The sequence below is a fragment of the Benincasa hispida genome, chromosome 9 (assembly GCF_009727055.1).
Source record: "Benincasa hispida cultivar B227 chromosome 9, ASM972705v1, whole genome shotgun sequence".
NCBI classification, from domain to species: Eukaryota; Viridiplantae; Streptophyta; class Magnoliopsida; order Cucurbitales; family Cucurbitaceae; genus Benincasa; species Benincasa hispida.
Window position 1 is genome coordinate 54,730,209 of NC_052357.1, and position 19,904 is coordinate 54,750,112.

The 19,904-nt window shown below is 32.8% G+C and overlaps 1 protein-coding gene across 1 annotated transcript; it reads right to left on the bottom strand.

The window, feature by feature from the left end:
- Window positions 1-1,985: 1,985 nt before the first annotated feature.
- LOC120087352 lies at window positions 1,986-3,734 on the bottom strand. The gene is made up of 2 exons (XM_039044343.1): window positions 3,183-3,734; window positions 1,986-2,214 (listed from the first exon to the last, which is right to left on the bottom strand). The coding sequence occupies exons 1-2, from the start codon at window positions 3,637-3,639 to the stop codon at window positions 2,162-2,164; spliced, it is 510 nt and encodes a 169-aa protein (XP_038900271.1). The 5' UTR covers window positions 3,640-3,734; the 3' UTR covers window positions 1,986-2,161.
- Between the last annotated feature and the right edge of the window lie 16,170 nt (window positions 3,735-19,904).

Genomic DNA, 19,904 nt, shown 5'->3' on the forward strand with positions numbered 1-19,904 from the left:
CAAAACTTAGACAACATTGAAATTGTTAGGACTAAAATAGAATGAAACTCAGAGTATAAGAATAAAATAAAAATATATATATATAATAGTCAATATATGAGAAACTAAAATTATAATTTAACTTTCTTTAAAAAAAAAAAAAAAAATCTCCCAAACCCACACATGTATTTTATTGAAAATAATGTGAAGAAACAACATGGGTGAGTTTGAGGAGAAAGCCAAAGGAAATAAATAAAATTGAAAATGACCAAATTTTATTTTATTAAAAATATCAATATTGAACAAAAGAAAGAGACGAAGCCTATTATAGAGCATAAGGAAATTTTGATCCTTTGCTTTGGTGGAGAAATTTAAGGACAAATGGGAATCATAAAAATCAAACACAAAGCCAAACCATAAAATAGAACCAAACATGGCCTTAAGAAAGACAGTAATTAGATTACAATATCCTTTGCTTTGGTTCCTTACCTAATCTTTTTTTTTTTTTTTTTTTTTTTCCTTTTGGTTAATTCTCTTTATAAATTGTAATGTAAGAACAATAAAAGGGAAGATAATTTTTAAATATGAGTGTATTTTGGATTTTAATAAGCATATTGAGATTCTCACTTCTCTAAAAGTTTATTTACACCAAAATCTAAATAATTAAGGTGGATCTAGTAATTATTCTAATTTTTAACCTTTTACTTTCAAAAGCATGTGCTCCTTGGGAAAGTTTTATTTTATTTTATTTTAAAATAATAGTTCTTAGTTTTTTTTCTTGTTTTTTTTTCTTAATTTTTTTTACTTATAAATTGAATGTTATTTGTTTTACAATTATAAATAGAATATTATTACTCTTTTGAAAGGAATAACATCTTCATTTTAGTATAAAAACACGTTAGTCTCCCATACTAAAAGGGGGGAAGACCTTTGCTTATATGAAGTTCATTTTTAATGAATTTTTTCGTTCTAATAATTAAAAAAAAAAAAATCATTTTGAAAAACCTTTTTGAATAATCAACTTAGTTTTGATTTTGTTGAAGTTTGAGTACAAAATTTAAAAGGTTTAAATCTTATTTCGGTCCATAAATTTTTAGATTTATTCCTTTTTAGTCCTGTATTTTTAAAATGTCTACATCGATTTTGATCTTCATTTTTATTTATTCAATTTTGACACATTAAAACATGACATGAACAAGTGTACACATACTAACATATTAATATGAGTATCATATTAGATCAATAAGTTAAAAACAACATTGTTCCCTTGGAAATAAAATGATAAAAAAAGATCGAGAATCAATGATCGTTTTGAAAATTAAGGATCAAAACAAACATTTTAAAAATTAAGGAGTAAAGTAAAACAAATTTAAAAAGTTAGGGCTTAAACTATTTTAGATCATTTTCTTCCAAAGCATAAAATAAACAAAGATATCATCACTAAAAAACCATCCATATAAAAAAAAAATAATAATAGAAATAAAAGTGCTAGGAAATAAGACTTTTTTTTTTTTTTTTTTTAAGAATAGGAAATGAAAATTAATGTAAGGAAACTATATAATCAAACCGTGAATCGAATTAATCGGAATTCTAAAGCCAAACAATTAACAACCAAACTATTTAATAAAAGTTTAAAGATTTGCGAATATTGAGTTGAGGCACATTGATGATGTCCTTAGAGAAGTTATACTTTCATTTGCATTGAGTAATTCAACACTCTATCCTAGGATAAAATACCCTTCCAGAACACTTGTGTTTAGCTAAACGATCTTACTAATTTAGTCAGACTTGTAGCTCACAAAACCTTTTTGAAATCACATTTAAATAAAAAAATTTCTATGTTTGTCAAAACTATATATTTCTTATCGAAGGAAGAAGTCGATTAAAAAGGCTCTAACTACCTCTATCTAGGTTAAAGTATCCTTAAAATGAAATAAAACTAAATAATCAAGATAAAATTAAAATAAAATAAAACAATAAAATCAGTTAAATTATCCAACACTTAATTCCAAAATTTCACCACACAAGCTCTCATTATATACTAAAGTGTGACAATTGGTTTCTTTCTTTCGACAAAAAAGTTAAATAAAATAAAATTATTACAACAAAATGATATAAATACAAAAGTTGGGAACTTGAATTTGACGACTTCTTTTTTTTTTTTTTTTTTTTTTTTGCACTCTTATCTAAGAGATTCAAAGCCTCTTTGCTTCCTCAGAGGATTCCTTAATGTAACTGCAAAACCAGACACAGAGAAAACCAAGTTAAGGAAAGGGAAAACAGAGCTCCAAACGATTAATTACAAAACAAAAACAAATCTCGATCTCTCTGTTTAAAATAATCAAATTTGAGCTTGCAAGTTTCCCATGTTTTGTTGTCTATGACTTTTTCCTTCATAGTTGTTTTGGGAATACAAATTAATGGGTGTCACCAAATATTGATTTAGAGAGAGAAGAAGAAGAAGAAGAAGCCATTAATGGAGAAGATGAGAAATCCATCCAGATGAATGAAAGATAGGAAGAAAGCAATTAATTCAGAGAGAGGAAGGCAAACCAACATAACTGTTCATTGTGATTGTGAAGCTTTCCTAGAGACAGTGGAATGAAATTAAAATAAGAAAAAACAGAACAAAAAGAAGCCATTAACGAGAACAAGAAAATGATGGAAGATAGAGAGAAGAGAACCCATCAATTTAGAGTGAAATAGAGAGGGGATAAAGAAGTAGCCAAGGAAAAAACAGAGGAAACAGAGCCATAAGAAGGCAAGGCATTGACGATGGAAGACAGGAAAAACCTATCAATTTAAAGAGAATCAATGGAAAAACAGAGGAAAACAGAGTCAAAATTAGGCATTGATGAAGAGAAAGAGAGGGAAAACCCATTAATTTAAAGAGAAACAGAGGCAAAAACAGAGGAAACAGAGGCAAAAGAACCCATAGGTGAGAGAAGATAGGGAAAACTCATCAATTTAAGGGGAAGCAAAGACAAAAACTGAGTAAACAGAGGGAAAGGAAGTAATTGATGAGAAACGAAGGGAAAACAGAGTAAGGAAAGGCAAGAGGGAGACAACCATTAATGAGAAATGAAGAAAAACAAGAACAACCAAACACAATTAAGAGAGAGGGAGAAAAGGCATTAACGTAAAATAAAGCAAAACCCGAAGAAAATCAAGAGAGAAAGAGGAGATAGTAAGTGAAAAATCACCTTGAGGGTTACAATCAGGAGGATCTTCAAAGAGAGACAAAGAGAGTTGTTTATGAGCAACACCAATGTCAATAAGAATGACACCAGATGTAGGGTAATTAACAATGATATCTTTAACAGGGAGCCATAGAAAAAGCTCTTCCTGAGACATACCCTCCACTCCAATCAAGCTTCCATAGCTAAGATTAGCACTAAAAACAGTGTCAAAAATAACTCTGTTCTCATATTTAGCCATACATGGAGCATCCAAATACACTTCTAAACGACCATTTTCACCCAGAGTGTAAGATTTCGCTTGCTTGGGAACCAGCCCAGCCGGCAGCCCCATTGACCGCAAAAGAGAATGAATCGAAGAAGAATCTTCACCACAATTGCAATTCCTGCACAAACCCAACAACAAGATCGTAACTATTGAGATCCAAATTCTCAAATTCCAACTCCCAAACAGGGCGGCCATGGCTGAATTTCAGACACACCCAGACAGAGAGAATGAGGTTTATGAGGGTCTGGTTTTTGTGTGTGTCTGAGAGAGAGAGAGAGTGTTTTGGGAATAATGAGATGACCTTGGGATGATGTGAAATTACGCTTCTGTCCTCTCCTTCTAAGGTATCTTTGGTAAGGATTTCCCATGTTTCAGGTTTTTTTTTTTTCCCGAAAACATATATAACTTGGTTCATGTAATTTACAACTTAAGGGAGATTAGTGAAATATTGATATTATTAATAATAATAATAATTTACAACTTATTAAAAACCATAATGAAAATATTAACAAATAAAACAATAGGATTAAGTTCAAGATTTATGATATATTGAATAAAATTATACATTTAAAAATATAAAGACTAAAACTAAATAAGTACAACACAATAGTATTTTAACATTTTTATTTTAATATCTATATTTATAAAAGGTATTAAAATATGTTAGTACAATGTAGTAAATAATTTTGCATGAAAAAATTAAAAAATATTTAATTTTTTTTATATAAAATGAAAACAAAATTATTCCTATTACAAATAGACCAGTAATTTTAGATGGTTATATGTAAGAGATGAAAATGGTTAAGCAGTAAAATTGTGAACGAAAATATCTTCTTTTATTATTATTATTATATACATATTTTTTGTGTGTGGATTTTATTTTATTTTTTTTTCATTTTGCATTTAATAGTTTGGTCAAACTTTGCTACCATGACCATTTGGTAGGGTATTTCCGATATTGTCATTTTGACAGACATTTTGATTGGCATTATCATTCCATGTGTAAATTTCAAGCTTTTGAGAGATTTGGTGGCAACAAAATTGAGTTCTTGAAATCATTACTAATTATGGGTAAGTTTCAAAAGCATTTTTACCACATTCGTTTTAAGTCTTAGATATGCAAACATCTACTTATTAGTATAATATAATCTCGGCTCTCTAATTTAAATTCAAAGTCAAAATGCTATAATACAATAAGATTTAAGAATATTAGTAGTGTAGTTTGGAAAATTTGGGTCACTATCCACTTGAGATGATAATCCTATTTTTTTATATTATCACACAAAGTACATACAAGCATTTTCAAAATTAAAGGTCAAGAAGAAGAAAAAAAATAAAAACTTGCATTTTGAATTTAGATGAGAAAACTTTTTGCATACATCTGTCTAATGTTGGTAATCATCATTTAATTTTCTTTACATTAAATTTGAGGACATGCGTTAGCTCTAGTGCTAGATTGTTCTAAAAGCTTGTACTAGTGTTTAAATGGTGAAACAAAATCAACATGGTAATGTAATGAATGATTTTGGACCAAAATGGTAAATCCAATAAAAAAGACGAAAGAAAACTAAATCGAGGTCAAAATAGGATCATGATGGGCCAAGGAAGAGGAGTTAGATCTTTGGGTCCAACTTACTATTCAAGGTCGGGGCCAATCTCATCTCTTCGACCTTAATGACCGAGGCCAAGGAGCTAACTTGGCTATAGGGCTTGAGTTGGGCTCGCGACCTCGGTCTAAGAGCTTGATTTTTGCATAGGTACTCTCTTGAGTCCAAGAATTCCACATATGATTTGATCAGAGTATCATTGGATTCCGCACAAAGAACAGGAGAAAATTTAGGTCAACCTCTTCTATAAATACATCCTTATAACAAGTATCTTGAATCCTACTCTCAAACTTCCTAACTTTCACACTCTTTCACTCCCTGTCTTAAGCATTGAAACGTATGTGATAAACACCACATTGGTGTGCACGTTTTCTCTTTTGTAAGTCACATTCTTCTCTCCTTCAAATAAAGTCATTATTGGTGTCACGTGAAGTTTGACGCATTTTACCTATCCAGATTTTGACATCAACCCAATAGATTAACAAAATTGAAGAAAATAAAATAAAATGTTATCGTCAACCTAACAATGTGTATTGATTTTCACTGAAAACTTTCATCTTTATTAAATTAAGACATAGATTTAGACAATTGTTAGAATTTTTTCCCTTTCAGTTTATGCTCACTCAAACACTAATTTTAACTAAAAATAAGTAAGAATCTCATTAGAAAAACACTAGGATTAATAAAGTTTTATCTTGCACAAAATAAATTTGGATATGTATAAGACCCACTGTTATATAACTTCACTAAATTCAACAATAAGGTTAGAAATATATGTTTTATAATTCATTAATACACATGGCGAATGTTTTTTGAAAAAGAAAAATAGGACAAAAGGGCAAAAATTTATAGGTATGAAACAAAGATTGCAACTTCTGATTTAAATTTTAATGTGTAATCGGATAAATTTGAAATTTTAAGTAAAAATTGCTACATATCAAATTTCAAGGGAAAGATTGCAACATTTATTCGTGAAAAAAAATTGGGTGCAGTTGTGTGCAATCTCTTTTCACCTATTACAAATTGTCGTATGATAATTCATTTGTTTTTAAAAAATTATTAAAATTTTAGGAAAACATGGACTTAGGTACAACTCTATATTGCTCTTTCTTTAATATCAATTTATATTGCTAAACTTTGAGGTTATAAAAATTGTAAACACTAAATTTTGCAAGTGTATTTATTTACAACCTCTATTACATTTTATTTAGAAAAAAATCACATGAGTCTTATAATTGTATCGAGTAAGCTTTTAAACTTTCAAAAGCAAATCAAGTTAGCCTTTCAATCAATATTTTCTCTGGAAATTATTCATGCATAAATTCTAACCGTCATTTTGTAAAATTTGCAGTTGAAGAAGTCTACAACGTGGATGAATTGAAACATTAAGATTTCTAAAGGTAACCATAATAAAAGAACTAAATTGATCTACTTATCTAACTTTAAGAGTTTAATTGATATAAATTAATTTCAAGCGAAATTTGATTGAAGGTATAAATTTAGAACCTATTTGAATTGACTTAAAAAAAAATAATTTTGTTTTTAAAAAAGTTAATTTTATTTAAACACTTTTGATCAAAATACATTTGAAAAACTATTTCATATGGTTATGAAATATTTTAATTTTTTCTAAAATGATTTATTTTTTAAACAAAACACGTGGAAATGTATTCTAAATACATCTTTATAAAACTATAAATTGGCACCCTCCATTTTTTCCCATAAAAAATGGCTACAAACAAATATTAACATAAAAGGGCATGTTGGTCCATCAATAAACAAATCCAAAACCCAAGCCACTAAAAAAAATAAAAGATCATGCAGAGGAAAAGACATGGGAGACGAACGGCAAACGTTGTCGCGTAATAATTTGTTTTTCTAAAAAAAAAAAAATAATGAAAATAAAAAATCTGAGGGAAGGGGCAAAACCGTAAAATCATCACACCACAAGATTTTTATAAAAATCTCGTGAGACATAGGAATTCGTATTGGCCAATGGCTAAAGCCTAATCCCACGATAATTTTTCGGTGCCTGAAATCCCGAAACTAGACATAGAAGTGTAGAGTTAATTACGGTTATTTGCCACTGTGAAGTCACGCGCGTACTATGCTACAAGGGAAAATTAAAAAACAATTATAATAATTCAGGGGAAGTAATGATGATAACGTTACCTGATAGGGACAGGTGATGGTGACCGTAGCGAACTGATTTGACGCACGTGGACCAAACAAGTGAATGGCACCTGCCATTCCGACACCAGGGTGGTGATTTTAGCGAAGCATTGGAATTGAACCGTCGGTCCGAAGGAAGCCATAGTAATTAGTAATTAGGTTGTTAAGAATTAAGAAAAGTAATTAAAAAGCAATTAGGAATATTTAAGGGATTGGATAATCTGTCTGTAAGGATATTAGCATAACATGGACACAAAAAAAGAGAGAGAAAGAGATTATACAATGTGATTATTGTACAGCCAATGAAAACCCTTTTTAGAGTAACAAATCTTGATTGGACCGGAAGATTTACATCTATGACTTGAAAAAGATATTAGGTTAAATTACAAGTTTTATTTTTAATCGTTGGAGATTTCGGGGTCATATTCAATAAGCTTTTCGTATTTATTATCTTTGGAAAAAAAAATATCAATATACACATGCGATTATGCTCTATTTAGAAAAACGTCATTTGAGACTTATAGTTGTATCAATTAAGTTCTTAAACTTTTATATAATTGAATCAATTTAGACTATTCTTTGTGATTTACTTTTAAGATCATCAATGCATTTAATCTCAGATTTCTTCAAATTTAACTTTTACAAAATGGAGGGTGGAGAGAGGGAGAGAAAATGAGAAAAAAAAAAAAGAAGAGATAATTTTTAAAGGTTATTTATCTAGTTTAAAATGTCTATATTTTGTTTTAAAAAGTCATGAATTTATTAGATAAAAAAATAAAAAATTTAAAGTTCCATGAAAATTGAATAGATCATTTAAAAATATTCTAATACATGTCGTGATTTATTAAATACAAAATTGAATGTCGATGAATATTAGATATCAAAAATGTTATTAAAATTTTCTGTTAATTAGCTTCTCTGTTAATACCCGTTGGTTTTTTACATTATTAAAAGATGTATATCTATACACTTCTAATGAGAAATAATAAAGCATTGAAGTTTTATCTTCTTCCCAACTCTTTTCTTTACAAACTTAATATGGTATCAGAAATTTAAACCTTCTTTTTGTTGGATTGTATGTGCTAAAACTCGCAGTTTGTAAGATTAAACATATTATATTTTCAATAAAGATGTTATTGAGGTTTTGTTCAATAAAACTATTACTGAATATTTAAATTGCGCTAAATCCAATAAACTAAGATCCATGTTTATTACATAAGTACTTGAACTTTACGTGGAGACATAAGAATGGATCAAGTTCGAGCAGATGGTTAAACCGATCTATAAGTAAATGAATAAGGTTAGGTACCTTATTCTGGAAATACTATCAGACGTGGCCCACTTTGTATTTAGTACAAACAATATGATCTTGAATCGTTCATATTGAGACATGCGAGTGGGGCATCCTATGCAAAGAGTTTGTATAAGATCGGACCAAGAAATAAAGTCACTCTTGCTTTATAATGCTCTTTACTGTTTAAGACTGATTATTTCAAAGTGATGACCTAGGTAACTTGACTTTCATCCTGAGCTAACTATGAACTCCTGTTTATTCAAAATTATCTTTATATTTGCATGGGTGAAGGTTGACTCAACAGCGTCGGCTCAATAAGCCTCCCGTTTCAGGGGTAAGATCGGGTAGATAGCTGGGAGCATAGGGTGCAAGATAGAATTCGCCCCTACTTACTTTTAGGGATAATAGAGAGGTTGTTCCCTTAAGTGCTAACTCTGGGTCTTGAAAAAGGGGCCTCACCCTCTCATTGGCTTGAGAGGGACTCACAAACCAGTTGTTCATTAGAGGATCAATTGGACTTAAAGAACAAGATGTAATCTCGGAAGGTAAAACAACTTTTTGACCCAACCGTTATTATGAACAACATGTGAAGGGTTAACTTACTAATTATGGTAAGATCAAGTGGTGGTTCATAACCTTTTGAAGAGGAGACTCAAGCTGGAGTTGCTAAATTGAAGAGTTCAACAAAGGTAATCTCAAAACCCTATTTTTCTTGTTATGAACACACATGTTTCTATACTAAAATTGATGGAATTCGAATGCTTAAGATTCTAATTGCTTTTGCTAATTGCATGCTAACTTCAACAAATGGTATCAGAACATGATTAAAGCACTCAAATCGTGTTAATGTTAGCTTGGTGGGTGATTTTCATAGGTTGTATGAAAATGGGAGCTGATAAGGATAATTTCAGTTTTGGCATTTAATTTCTCTTCAATTAAGTGTTATTGTATTTGGCGCTTTGTTTATGGGCCTTAATGTGTGATTAAGTGTCTGTAAATATGTGAGAGTCAATAGAGTTGCAATTAGGTTGTAATTGAAGGAAGAAGCAAGAAAGGTCAGCTGTAGAAAACAAGGGTTGAAGCTACTACCAAGTAGTGTTGCAATGTTGTTCTTCAGACAACCTAGATTTGAAGCATTTTCTCGTGGCATTGCAACGTTGGGATGAAGCATTTCAGTGCTGTTCATCCTAGCCTAGAATGTACGCGCTTGTCCCGATTGGCGGTTCAAGTGAACCGATTTAGTTGGGTCGGGACTTAAAGGTTCAGTTCAACTTGTTTTGGCCGGTTCAACTCTTTTTGAAGCCTTGGAGGTTCGGTTTGAGTGGTTCCGGTCGGTTCGTGAAGTTAGAGGTAGTCTGAAGATGTTTTTAATTATTATTACAATAATTTAGGCTATTTTCTTGCTTAGAATGCCAAATCTGGTGTATATCAGTGTGTATTTAATTATTTATGTATTATGAATGTATGTTATAATTAAATAAATATTGTATGTACATATAGTATGACATGTAGATTTAAAATCCTACCATAGTAAGCATGTAGCATGCATTGAAAGTATGTTATAAAAGTTATAATATATAGTATGCATGTTTAGGGTTTCAAGTATTTAATATAAAGTGTTATATTAAATCCTGAAATACTTGATGTATGTTATGGATAAAATGCATATCTACAATTTTATAAATTGTTATAAAAGTGGATTAGACATTTAAAATCCACAACAAAGATAAGATGCATGCTCACCTAGAGTTAACAAATAACATTAATAGTTAAAATAGGTCGTTATCTTGTAAAACCTTGGTCACAAACTCAACCGGTCTATAATCCTGTATAAAGTTATAGGTACTTAAGTTGGCGGTTTACGGAACACATCCTACCTGAGGTCTATAGCCGAATTATTGAGCATTGTTAACCCGATTTTATGAGCATGCGTGAGCAGTGTGAGGTTTTAAAATTGGTTTATTCCCTAAACATCGTAGGTTAAATTCAAATATAAAAGTTATACTTGGAAAATCACCTAGACTTTGGTTATTTATTACCCGGAACATACCTAAATAAATATTTACCCGAAATAAATAGAACACTTCAGTGGGAGATTGATAACATATATGATATGTTGTTCTTGAAGGAACTCTATGAGGAGGAAAACCTTGAGCGGAAGCGGATCAACCAAATTCCATTTTCATTGAATACAAATTATATAGTAAACAAGTAACAAGATATGCATTTAATTATAAATTGCAGCATGTTAAAAAAGGGTTTCAAGAAACCTCACCTTTGAAGGTCTTTCTTCACGTTTTCCCTCGAACAGTACACGAACAACTTGAAGACTTTCTTCAAGATTAACCTCGAACAAGAAACTCCCACAAATGTTTCCTAGGTGTTCTCAGGGTGAGAATCCAGGAGTGATGGGCTCTGACTATTTTGGTTTTGAGGAAAAATTTAATATAGAGGAGAAAAGATTGAGAACTCTCTAAAAAACTCAAACACATAGAACTCGTATGTTGTTTACTCACTTTCTCAATCTCAATTAACCAACCAAGAAGACGAAGAAACTTTTTCTTTTATTCTACTTGCCAAAAATAACCACCACCCACGTAAGAAAAGAAGGGGAAGGGAGTTGTAACTCTCTCCCTTATTATTAATATAATAATAATATAAATATAATATGATAACTAGCTTATCAAATTTTTTTTATATATATAAAATTATATGTTATATCAAATATAACATATAACCTATAGTTTTAATATTGTATCACATACAATATACTTTTCCCATTTATATGCATTTAATATAAATTATATTTATATTAAATTTAATAACTATGAATCCAATTCATAGAAACTATATTTGAATCTCACTTAAATATTTATTTCCTCCTATTAAGTTATAATGTACCAAATACATTATGACAATTATATCACATATAATTGAATCAACTTAATTATATCATATATAATTACATTCCCCTTTTAATTTGAAAATTTTAAATTAATCTAAAAACTGATTTTCAATTAATCCTATTGAGCTACCAATGGGACCTCATGGACCTGTAGCTTGACGCTCAAACGGTACATAAATAATTAATTAAACTCTTTAGTTAAATTATTCACCATCTGCTAATTGTTGGGCACTCCACTAAAGACCGACAGCTATACTCTTCGCACTATAGATATATTTCTGTGTCCATTGGATATAACCAATCAACAGTACAATGACCCTTCACAAATTGCTCGTAAGTACAGCTAGGCCAATTACCGTTTTACCCCTATAGTTACATCTAACTTCTTAAGTACCACTGATCCCTCTAATGAATAATAGATCATAGTCCAACTATGACTAAACCCCTCTCAAGCCAAGAGAGAGTGTGGCACCACATTGTTCAAGACTTAGAATCAACCCTTAAGGGGGCAATTTATCTACTTATCCCTGCCTCGGGGAAGGAGTGAATTCCATCTTGGGTAGCTGTGTTCTCAGCTCTCCAATCACACGAATCCTCAAAATGGTAGGCTTGTTGAGTCGACGATCTAGCTACTCTCACCCATACAAATCAAAGGACCGCCCTCATAGGCAGGAGTTCACAGCTCACTCAAGATTCAGGTCATGTTACCTATGGTCATCCTGGTGAAATGTAAGTCTCTATTATGAATGACATTATATAACGAGACTAAACATTTCGTGGTACGGTCTTATACAAACTTCTTTATATAGAATATCCCCACTTGCATGTCTATACATGAATGATCGGGATTAGATCATTTGTAGCACTTTACAACAATTGTAACACCTACAAAACGGGCCATACTCGTAGTGTCACAAGGATAAGTTACTCAGCCTTATCCATCTACTACAGACCATTTAGGTCATCACTTAAACATGATCCACCCATATGTCTCTACATACATGTTTAAGTTACAAAGATAACATTGGATGTTAGTTTATTGGTTTGTGGTTAATGCAACTAAAATATCATATATTTTATAGACAATAAATAAACTATCATATATTTTATTAAATACACAATGGGTTTGTTCAATCATGTTTACAACAGTTCTTAGCTCTCACGATCCTTCGAGATTTAGGGTATCAATCCCAACAGTTCTTAGCTCTCACGACCCTAAGAGTTTACACTGTGAGATTCATGCTCAACTTTGTGTCGTCCTGGGAGTGACCTCCATACGAAAAGTGTTTGCATGGGTCAATAGTAAGGTGAATAGGGGAAGTAGTTCACAGTTAGTGGGTGAAAGATGTGTGTCAATATGTCTTGCAGTCTCTTCCACTCATTTGAACCATGAGATTCCTATGTTATACCTGCTTGTCATTTCTAAGCGACGTGAATTAGTCGTTTTACAGTGGTTATCCCTGTAGAGGGTTGTAACATGGGATTCAGAACAACTCAAACTCCAGAAACAGATAGGATTTCTTAGGTCCATTCCTAACCTAGACTCTTCAAGGTGGTAGCATTGTTGGGGCCGACCTCTGAGATTTGAATGAGATTTGCAAATTGAGGGTTACACTTATAAGAGTTACTAAGTGTTAGTAAGTTCTTGACCAAAAACAGTAACTAAGTAACTACAGAAATAAAAGTTATTCTGGAATTAGTATTTAGTCAAGAATGTCTTGCTTCGGTGAAGGAGTATTTGACTGCCCCTTGGTAGCATCTATTCTAATCACTAAAGTATCATTGCAAATAAAATAATGAAATTTGGGTACATTTACTTTGTCAAAAATTGATTGGATATGAAAACAATTTACTAATTAGAATTTGTTTATAATTTCAGCATGTCGAATTCTTCTAAATCACTCGCTTTTGATAAAAATAGTGGTCTTAATCTTTCAACATCAAATATAAACACAATACTAGCATATGACGATTTAAAATTGGTTTTAACAGAGAAATGTCCTCTATCTTTCAGCTCATTAGCAGACTAAAAAGTTTTGAATGTTATAGATGAAGAAACAAAAGAAACACAACAAAGTAAATATGCTTTACTTGTCATTGAGACATGTTTAGTGAAAAATGATAAATTGACCTGGATATTAGATTCAAGAGTCACTAAACATATCTGTGCTTTCTCCCAAGAAACTAGTTCCTGGAGGCAGCTTACAGAAGGCAAAACAACCTTTAAGGTAGGGACCGAGGTGGTTGTCTCAGCTAAAGCAATGGGAGATATGGAGTTATTTATTAAGATAGATTCATTTTTCTTGAAAATATTTATTACATTCCTGCCATGAGAAGGAATTTAATATCTATCTCATGTTTGCTAGAACAATAATATAAATTCTTTTTTTAAGATAATGAAGTGTTCATTTTCTCAAAAGATATTGAAATATATTTTGCAAAACTAGAAAATAACTTATATGTATTAAAACCAATTGAGGTAAAAGCTGTTCTGAATATAGAGATGTTTAAAATAACTGAGACTCAAAACAAAAAACGTAAAATTTCTCCTAATGCCTATTTTGGCACTTAAGACTTGACTACATTAATCTGAGTAGGATTGAGAGATTGGTTAAGGGTGGACTTCTAAATCAGTTAGAAGATAACTCTCTACCACCATGTGAATCATGTCTTGAGGGTAAAATGACGAAAAGATCTTTTAAGAGAAAAGGTCTTAGAGCCAAAAAACTCTTAGAGCTAGTACATAAGGACCTCTATGGTTCGATGAATATTAAAGCAAAAGGAGGGTATGAATATTCATTAGCTTTATAGATAACTATTCTAGATATGACTATATTTACCTAATGCATCATAAATCCGACACCCTTGAAAAGTTCAGGGAATATAAGGCAGAGGTTAAGAACCAATTAGGTAAAAAGATTAAAACACTTCAATCAGATCGAGGTGGTGAGTATATGGACTTAAAATTCTAGAACTATTTGATAGAACATAGAATTCAGTCAAAACTTACAGCACTCGGTGCACCTCAACAGAATGTTGTAGCGGAAAGGAGAAATAGAACCCTGTTGGGCATGGTTTGTTCGATGATGAGTTATACTCAGTTGCCAAATTCTTTTTGGGGACATGCAGTAGAAATTGAGGTATATATTTTGAACATGGTTCCCTCGAAAAATATTTCAAAAACACTTTACGAGTTATGGAGAGGATGTAAAGGTAGTTTACGTTACTTTAGGATTTGGGGATGCCTAACACATGTGTTGGTGCAGAACCCGAAGAAATTGGAATATTGTTCAAAAGTATGCCTATTTATAGGCTACCCTAAAGAGACAAAAAGTGGTTTTTTCTATGATCCTCATGAAGATAAAGTATTTGTATTGACAAATGCAACCTTCTTAGAGGAGGACCACATAAAGAATCATCAAACTCATAGTAAGCTATTATTAAATGAATTTAACCATAGAAGCTACAAGCAAATCAACAAGAGTTGTTCATTAAGTTGGTCCTTCAAGAAGAGTTGTTGATAAAACTAATATGTCACATTCTTCTCAAGAGTTAAGAATGCCTCAACATAGTGGGAGGGTTGTTCAACGACCTGATCGTTACATGGGTTTAACAGAAACTTAGGTCGTCATACTTAATGATGGCTTAGAGGATCCATTGACTTTTAAACAGGCAATGAAAGATGTGGATTGAGACCAATGGATAAAAACCATGGATCTCGAAATGGAGTTTATGTACTTCAATTCAGTCTGGGAACTTGTAGATCAACCAGAAGGATTAAAACCTATTGGTTGCGAGTGGATCTACAAGAGAAAACGAGACCAAGCTGGTAAGGTACAAACCTACAAGGCAAAAGGGTTTACCCAAATAGAGTGGGTGAACTATGAAGAAACCTTCTTTCCAATTGCCATGATTAAGTCTATTAGAATACTCTTATCCACTGCTGCCTTTAATGATTATGAAATATGGCATATGGACGTCAAGACAACTTTTCTGAATGTTTATCTTGAAGGAAATATCTATATGTCCCAACTAGAGGGGTTTATAGATCAGGGCCAAGAGCAAAAGATTTGCAAGTTTAAAAGATCCATAAAATGGGTCAAAACAAGCATCTAGATCCTGGAATTTGAGATTTGACACTGCGATCAAATCTTATGGCTTTGAACAGAATGTTGACGAACCTTGTGTCTATAAGAAGTGTAACACCTCAAAATTTTATTGTAGTGTAATTTCATTAATTTATTATTGGAAAAATTTTTGGAATTTTGGACATTTAAGAGTAATTACTGGAATTTGATTATTGAAGTTGGAAATGAATGGTAGGAATTAATTCCAAATTGGAAAATGAGGGAATTTAAGAAAATAATGGGGATTAGAAGAAGAATAAAATAAATAAAATAAAACATATTATTTTATTTTTATTTTATTTAATCCTTCCCTTTTCTTTCTTTTTCTTTCCATCTTTTTTCTTTTTCTTCTTCTTTTCTTTCTCTCCCCCTTTCTTCTAGCAGCCACCGAGACCCCACTCCCGACCTCCATCGCTCCGCCGCCGTCTCAGTCACCCAGCCTCGTCAGCCGCCAGATCTGAGTCGAAACTCTCCCAGCCACATCGCCGACCCAGCCTCCGCACCGCTTGCCTCTCACGCCGCTCACCCTCTTTCGCACTGCTTGTCGCGCCGGCGCTTCCTCCTAGCCGATGAAATCGACACTGAGTCATAGATCTAAGATGCACGTCCTAGCTGTCTCAGTCCTAGATCCAGCTGCTTGCCCTCTACCTTTGTGTCGACTCCGCCGAAAAATCCAGATCTGAAGCGCCGCCTCGTTGTTCGCGACCCGGCACCGCTCCTTTCTCAGTTGACTGGATCCGACTCCCACCAGCGATGCGCTGCTCGACGACGAGCTTTAAACGCCCGCCTCTCTCTCTCTGACCCACGAATCTGTAGCTTGTCGCCTCTGGTTGCGAGTCGCTGCTGCCTAGGTTATGCGACTCCACACCGACACCACTGTAGAGCAAGATGTCATCGCCACTCGCTGGATCTACTAGTTTGGGTGAGTTTTGTTGGGAATTTGAGGATTTTTTGTTCAGGTTTTGAATAACCAACCAATTATGGGCCTAATTACTGGATTAATTGTGATTTTGGATTTTAGATACAAAATTTGGAGGCATTTTAAAGTCTTTTGGGTGCTACCGACAAGATTATGATTTCCGTCAATTTTGGTAAGTTTTGGGTGAGTAGTTGGTTTGGTTACCTTTTTTTTTATTAAGGGTAATCGTTAAAAATTTAGTTATTATACTTTGGTTTTGATTTAGGTTCAGTTTGGACAAATAAATAGAACTTTGGAACTGGCCTCGAACCAAACCGCGACTTCAGTAAGTTAAATTTGTGGTCATTTGATTTAATTTGGTTAATTAGATTTATACCCCAAAGATGAGTTTAAAACTTTAGATTTATTATTTTTGGACTAGGGGTGCTAAATTAATATTTGTAATGTATGTTATAGGGTGGATTCAAAGTCTTCCAAGAGTTGTAAGAAGGTTAATTACTTGAGTTAACTTGGGACCAAATTTGAGGTAAGTAATCTTACCACTGGAACTGCCCACGGGCCAGGCTTTGGTTGTATGCTAGCATGATAAGTGTATGTTATGGTAAATGTTAGCATGTTGTTTGAAAGTATGACCTGAATCAAAGTATGTTCTGGCACGAATTCTGATTTGTTTACATACACACCTAAGTACTTGATCGTTAGTATATGATAGTATGTGTTTTCATATGTCAATGTCTGATCTTCTGGTGTTGAATCATACTTGCATGTTGTAGATTTATGATGTAAGTTATACATGGATGATGTATAATATGTTATTAAGAATTATGTGTATGTGATGAAGCCATGGTATCAAGGATTTTTATGTATGTTTTAGAACTGTACAATGTTGAATCTTAGCACGTTAAGACTGTGTGAATATCCTCATTGATTAGTTAGATGCTCACCAGTTTGTGTTTCCTTGGATTTACCAATTTTTGTGTTTTCCTTCGGGATTACCAGGTTTGTGTTTCCTTCGGGATTCACCAGTTTTGTGTTTCCTTCGGGATTCACCAGTTTTGTGTTTCCTTCGGGATTCACCAGTTTTGTGTTTTCTTCGGGATTCACCAGTTTTGTGTTTCCTTCGGGATTCACCAGTTTTGTGTTTCCTTCGGGATTCTCCAGTTTTGTGTTTCCTTCAGTTTGTGTTTCCTTCGGGATTCACCAGTTTGTGTTTCCTTCGGGATTCACCAGTTTTGTGTTTCCTTCGGGATTCACGAGTTTTGTGGGCATACTTAACTACAATAGGATAGGATTCAATCTCTTGTCTGTTTCATGTGTTTATGTGCCATATGTGGGTATCTAGAGGACATAGATGCCTAACCTGACCTCAGTGGTGGGGCTACTTATTGAGTATTTCATACTCATTCTTTCTTATGTTGATGTTTCAGGTAAGTGTAGAGATGCACCGGCGATGGCGCAACGGAATTCGTGATCGTGTCACTGGGACTAGTTTTTACGCTTCCGCATCATTAGATTTAGAGTTCTTTTCATGTTTCTCTTAATGTTTAGTTTTGATGTTTGAAACTTATTATTAAGAATTGTTTTTCATATGTATTTATTAACCTAATGGGTACCCTATTATTGTTTTTAACAATTGCATTTAATAAATGTCTTTTGAACTTCTCTTGCTTTAATTAGCATTTATTTCAAATAACTAAGCGTCGTTTTAAATTCTTTGCATGCATTTATTTTAGTAACGGCCTTACCTAAGTCCTAGGGGGTTGGATCGTTACAAGAAGATTTTCAACAAGAATGTAACTTTCCTGGTTTTATATGTTGATGATATTCTACTCATTGGAAATGAAGTAGAATCATTAACTATCTTTAAGAGATGGCTAACAAAGCAATTCCAAATGAAGGATTTGGGAGATGCATAGTATGTTCTTGACATCCAAATAGTTCGAAACCATAAGAATAGAACGCTAGCCTTATCTCAGACATCATATATAGACAAGATGTTGTCTAGGTATAAAATGCAAAATTCTAAGAGAGGTATGTATCTTTCAGGCATGGAATTCATTTGTCTAAGGAACAATGTCCTAAGACATCTTAAGAGGTTGAGGTCATGAAACGAATTCCCTATGCATCAACAGTTGGAAGTCTGATATATGTCATGTTGTGTACACGCCCTGACATATGCTATTGAATTGGAATAGTCAACAGATATCAGTCCAATCCTAGATATGATCATTGGACTTAAGAACATCCTCAAGTATCTTCAGAGAATGAGGGATTATATGCTTGTGTATAGTGCTAAGGATCTGATCCTTACATGATACACTAATTTTGATTTTCAAACCGACGTGGATTCTAAGAAATCAACTTCGGGATCAGTATTTACTCTGAATGGAGGAGCTATAGTATGAAGAAGTATCAAACAAAGTTGTATTGTTGACTCCACCATAGAAGTGGAGTATGTAGCTGCATGTGAAGTAGCTAATGAGGCAGTATGGCTTACAAATTTTTTGACCGAATTGGAAGTGGTTCCAAATATGCACCTATCGATCACCCTCTATTGTGATAACAGTGGAGCAATTGCAAATTTCAGATAATCTAGAAGCCATAAGCGTGATAAGCACATCGAGTGCAAGTACCATCTCATCAGGGAGATAATATACCAAAGAGATGTGATCGCCACACTGATAGCCTCAAAAGACAACTTAGTTTATCGTTTTACGAAGACCCTTCAGGCTAAAGTGTTCGAGGGTCACCTAGGGACTAAGACTACGAGATAGATAAATCTAGGGGAATTGGGAGAATTTTTTTAGGTATCTGATGCTCTAGTTTATTGTATTTATTCTCTCATACTCGGCATGGTATATATTTGTATATATGTAAACCCATTGGAGTTTTAGTCCAAGTGAGAGTTTGTTAGATTGTATGTCCTAAAACTCGCAGTTTGTAAGATTAAACATATTCTATTTTCAATAAAGATGTTATTGAGGTTTTGTTCAATAAAACTATTATTAAATATGTAAATTGTACTAAATCCAATAAACTAAAATCCATGGCTAATACACGAGTATTTGAACTTTATGTGGAGATATAAGAATGGTTCAAGTTCGAGTAGATAGCCAAAACGGTCTATAGGTATATGGATAAGGGTCGGTACCTTATTATGGAAACACTATCGGATGCGGTCCACTTTGTATTTAGTACAAACGATGTGATCCTGAATTGTTCATGTAGAGACATGCGAGTGGAGGCATCCTATGCAAAGATTTTGTATAAGATAGAACCAAGAAATAAAGTCAATCTTACTTTATAACGTTGTTTACTATTTAAGACTAACTATTTTCAAAGCGATGACCTAGGTAACTTGACCTTAATTCTAAGCTAACTATAAACTCTTGTTTTTTCGGGATTATCTTTAGATTTGCATGGGTGAGGGTTGGCT

What these genes read in the sequence shown, in the direction of transcription:
- LOC120087352 (XM_039044343.1), bottom strand. Translation starts at nt 3,639, where the DNA reads ATGGCCGCCCTGTTTGGGAGTTGGAATTTGAGAATTTGGATCTCAATA. An exon ending in TCCTGATTGTAACCCTCAAG is followed by an intron (nt 2,215 to 3,182) that starts GTGATTTTTCAC and finishes CTGGTTTTGCAG; the next exon opens with TTACATTAAGGAATCCTCTG.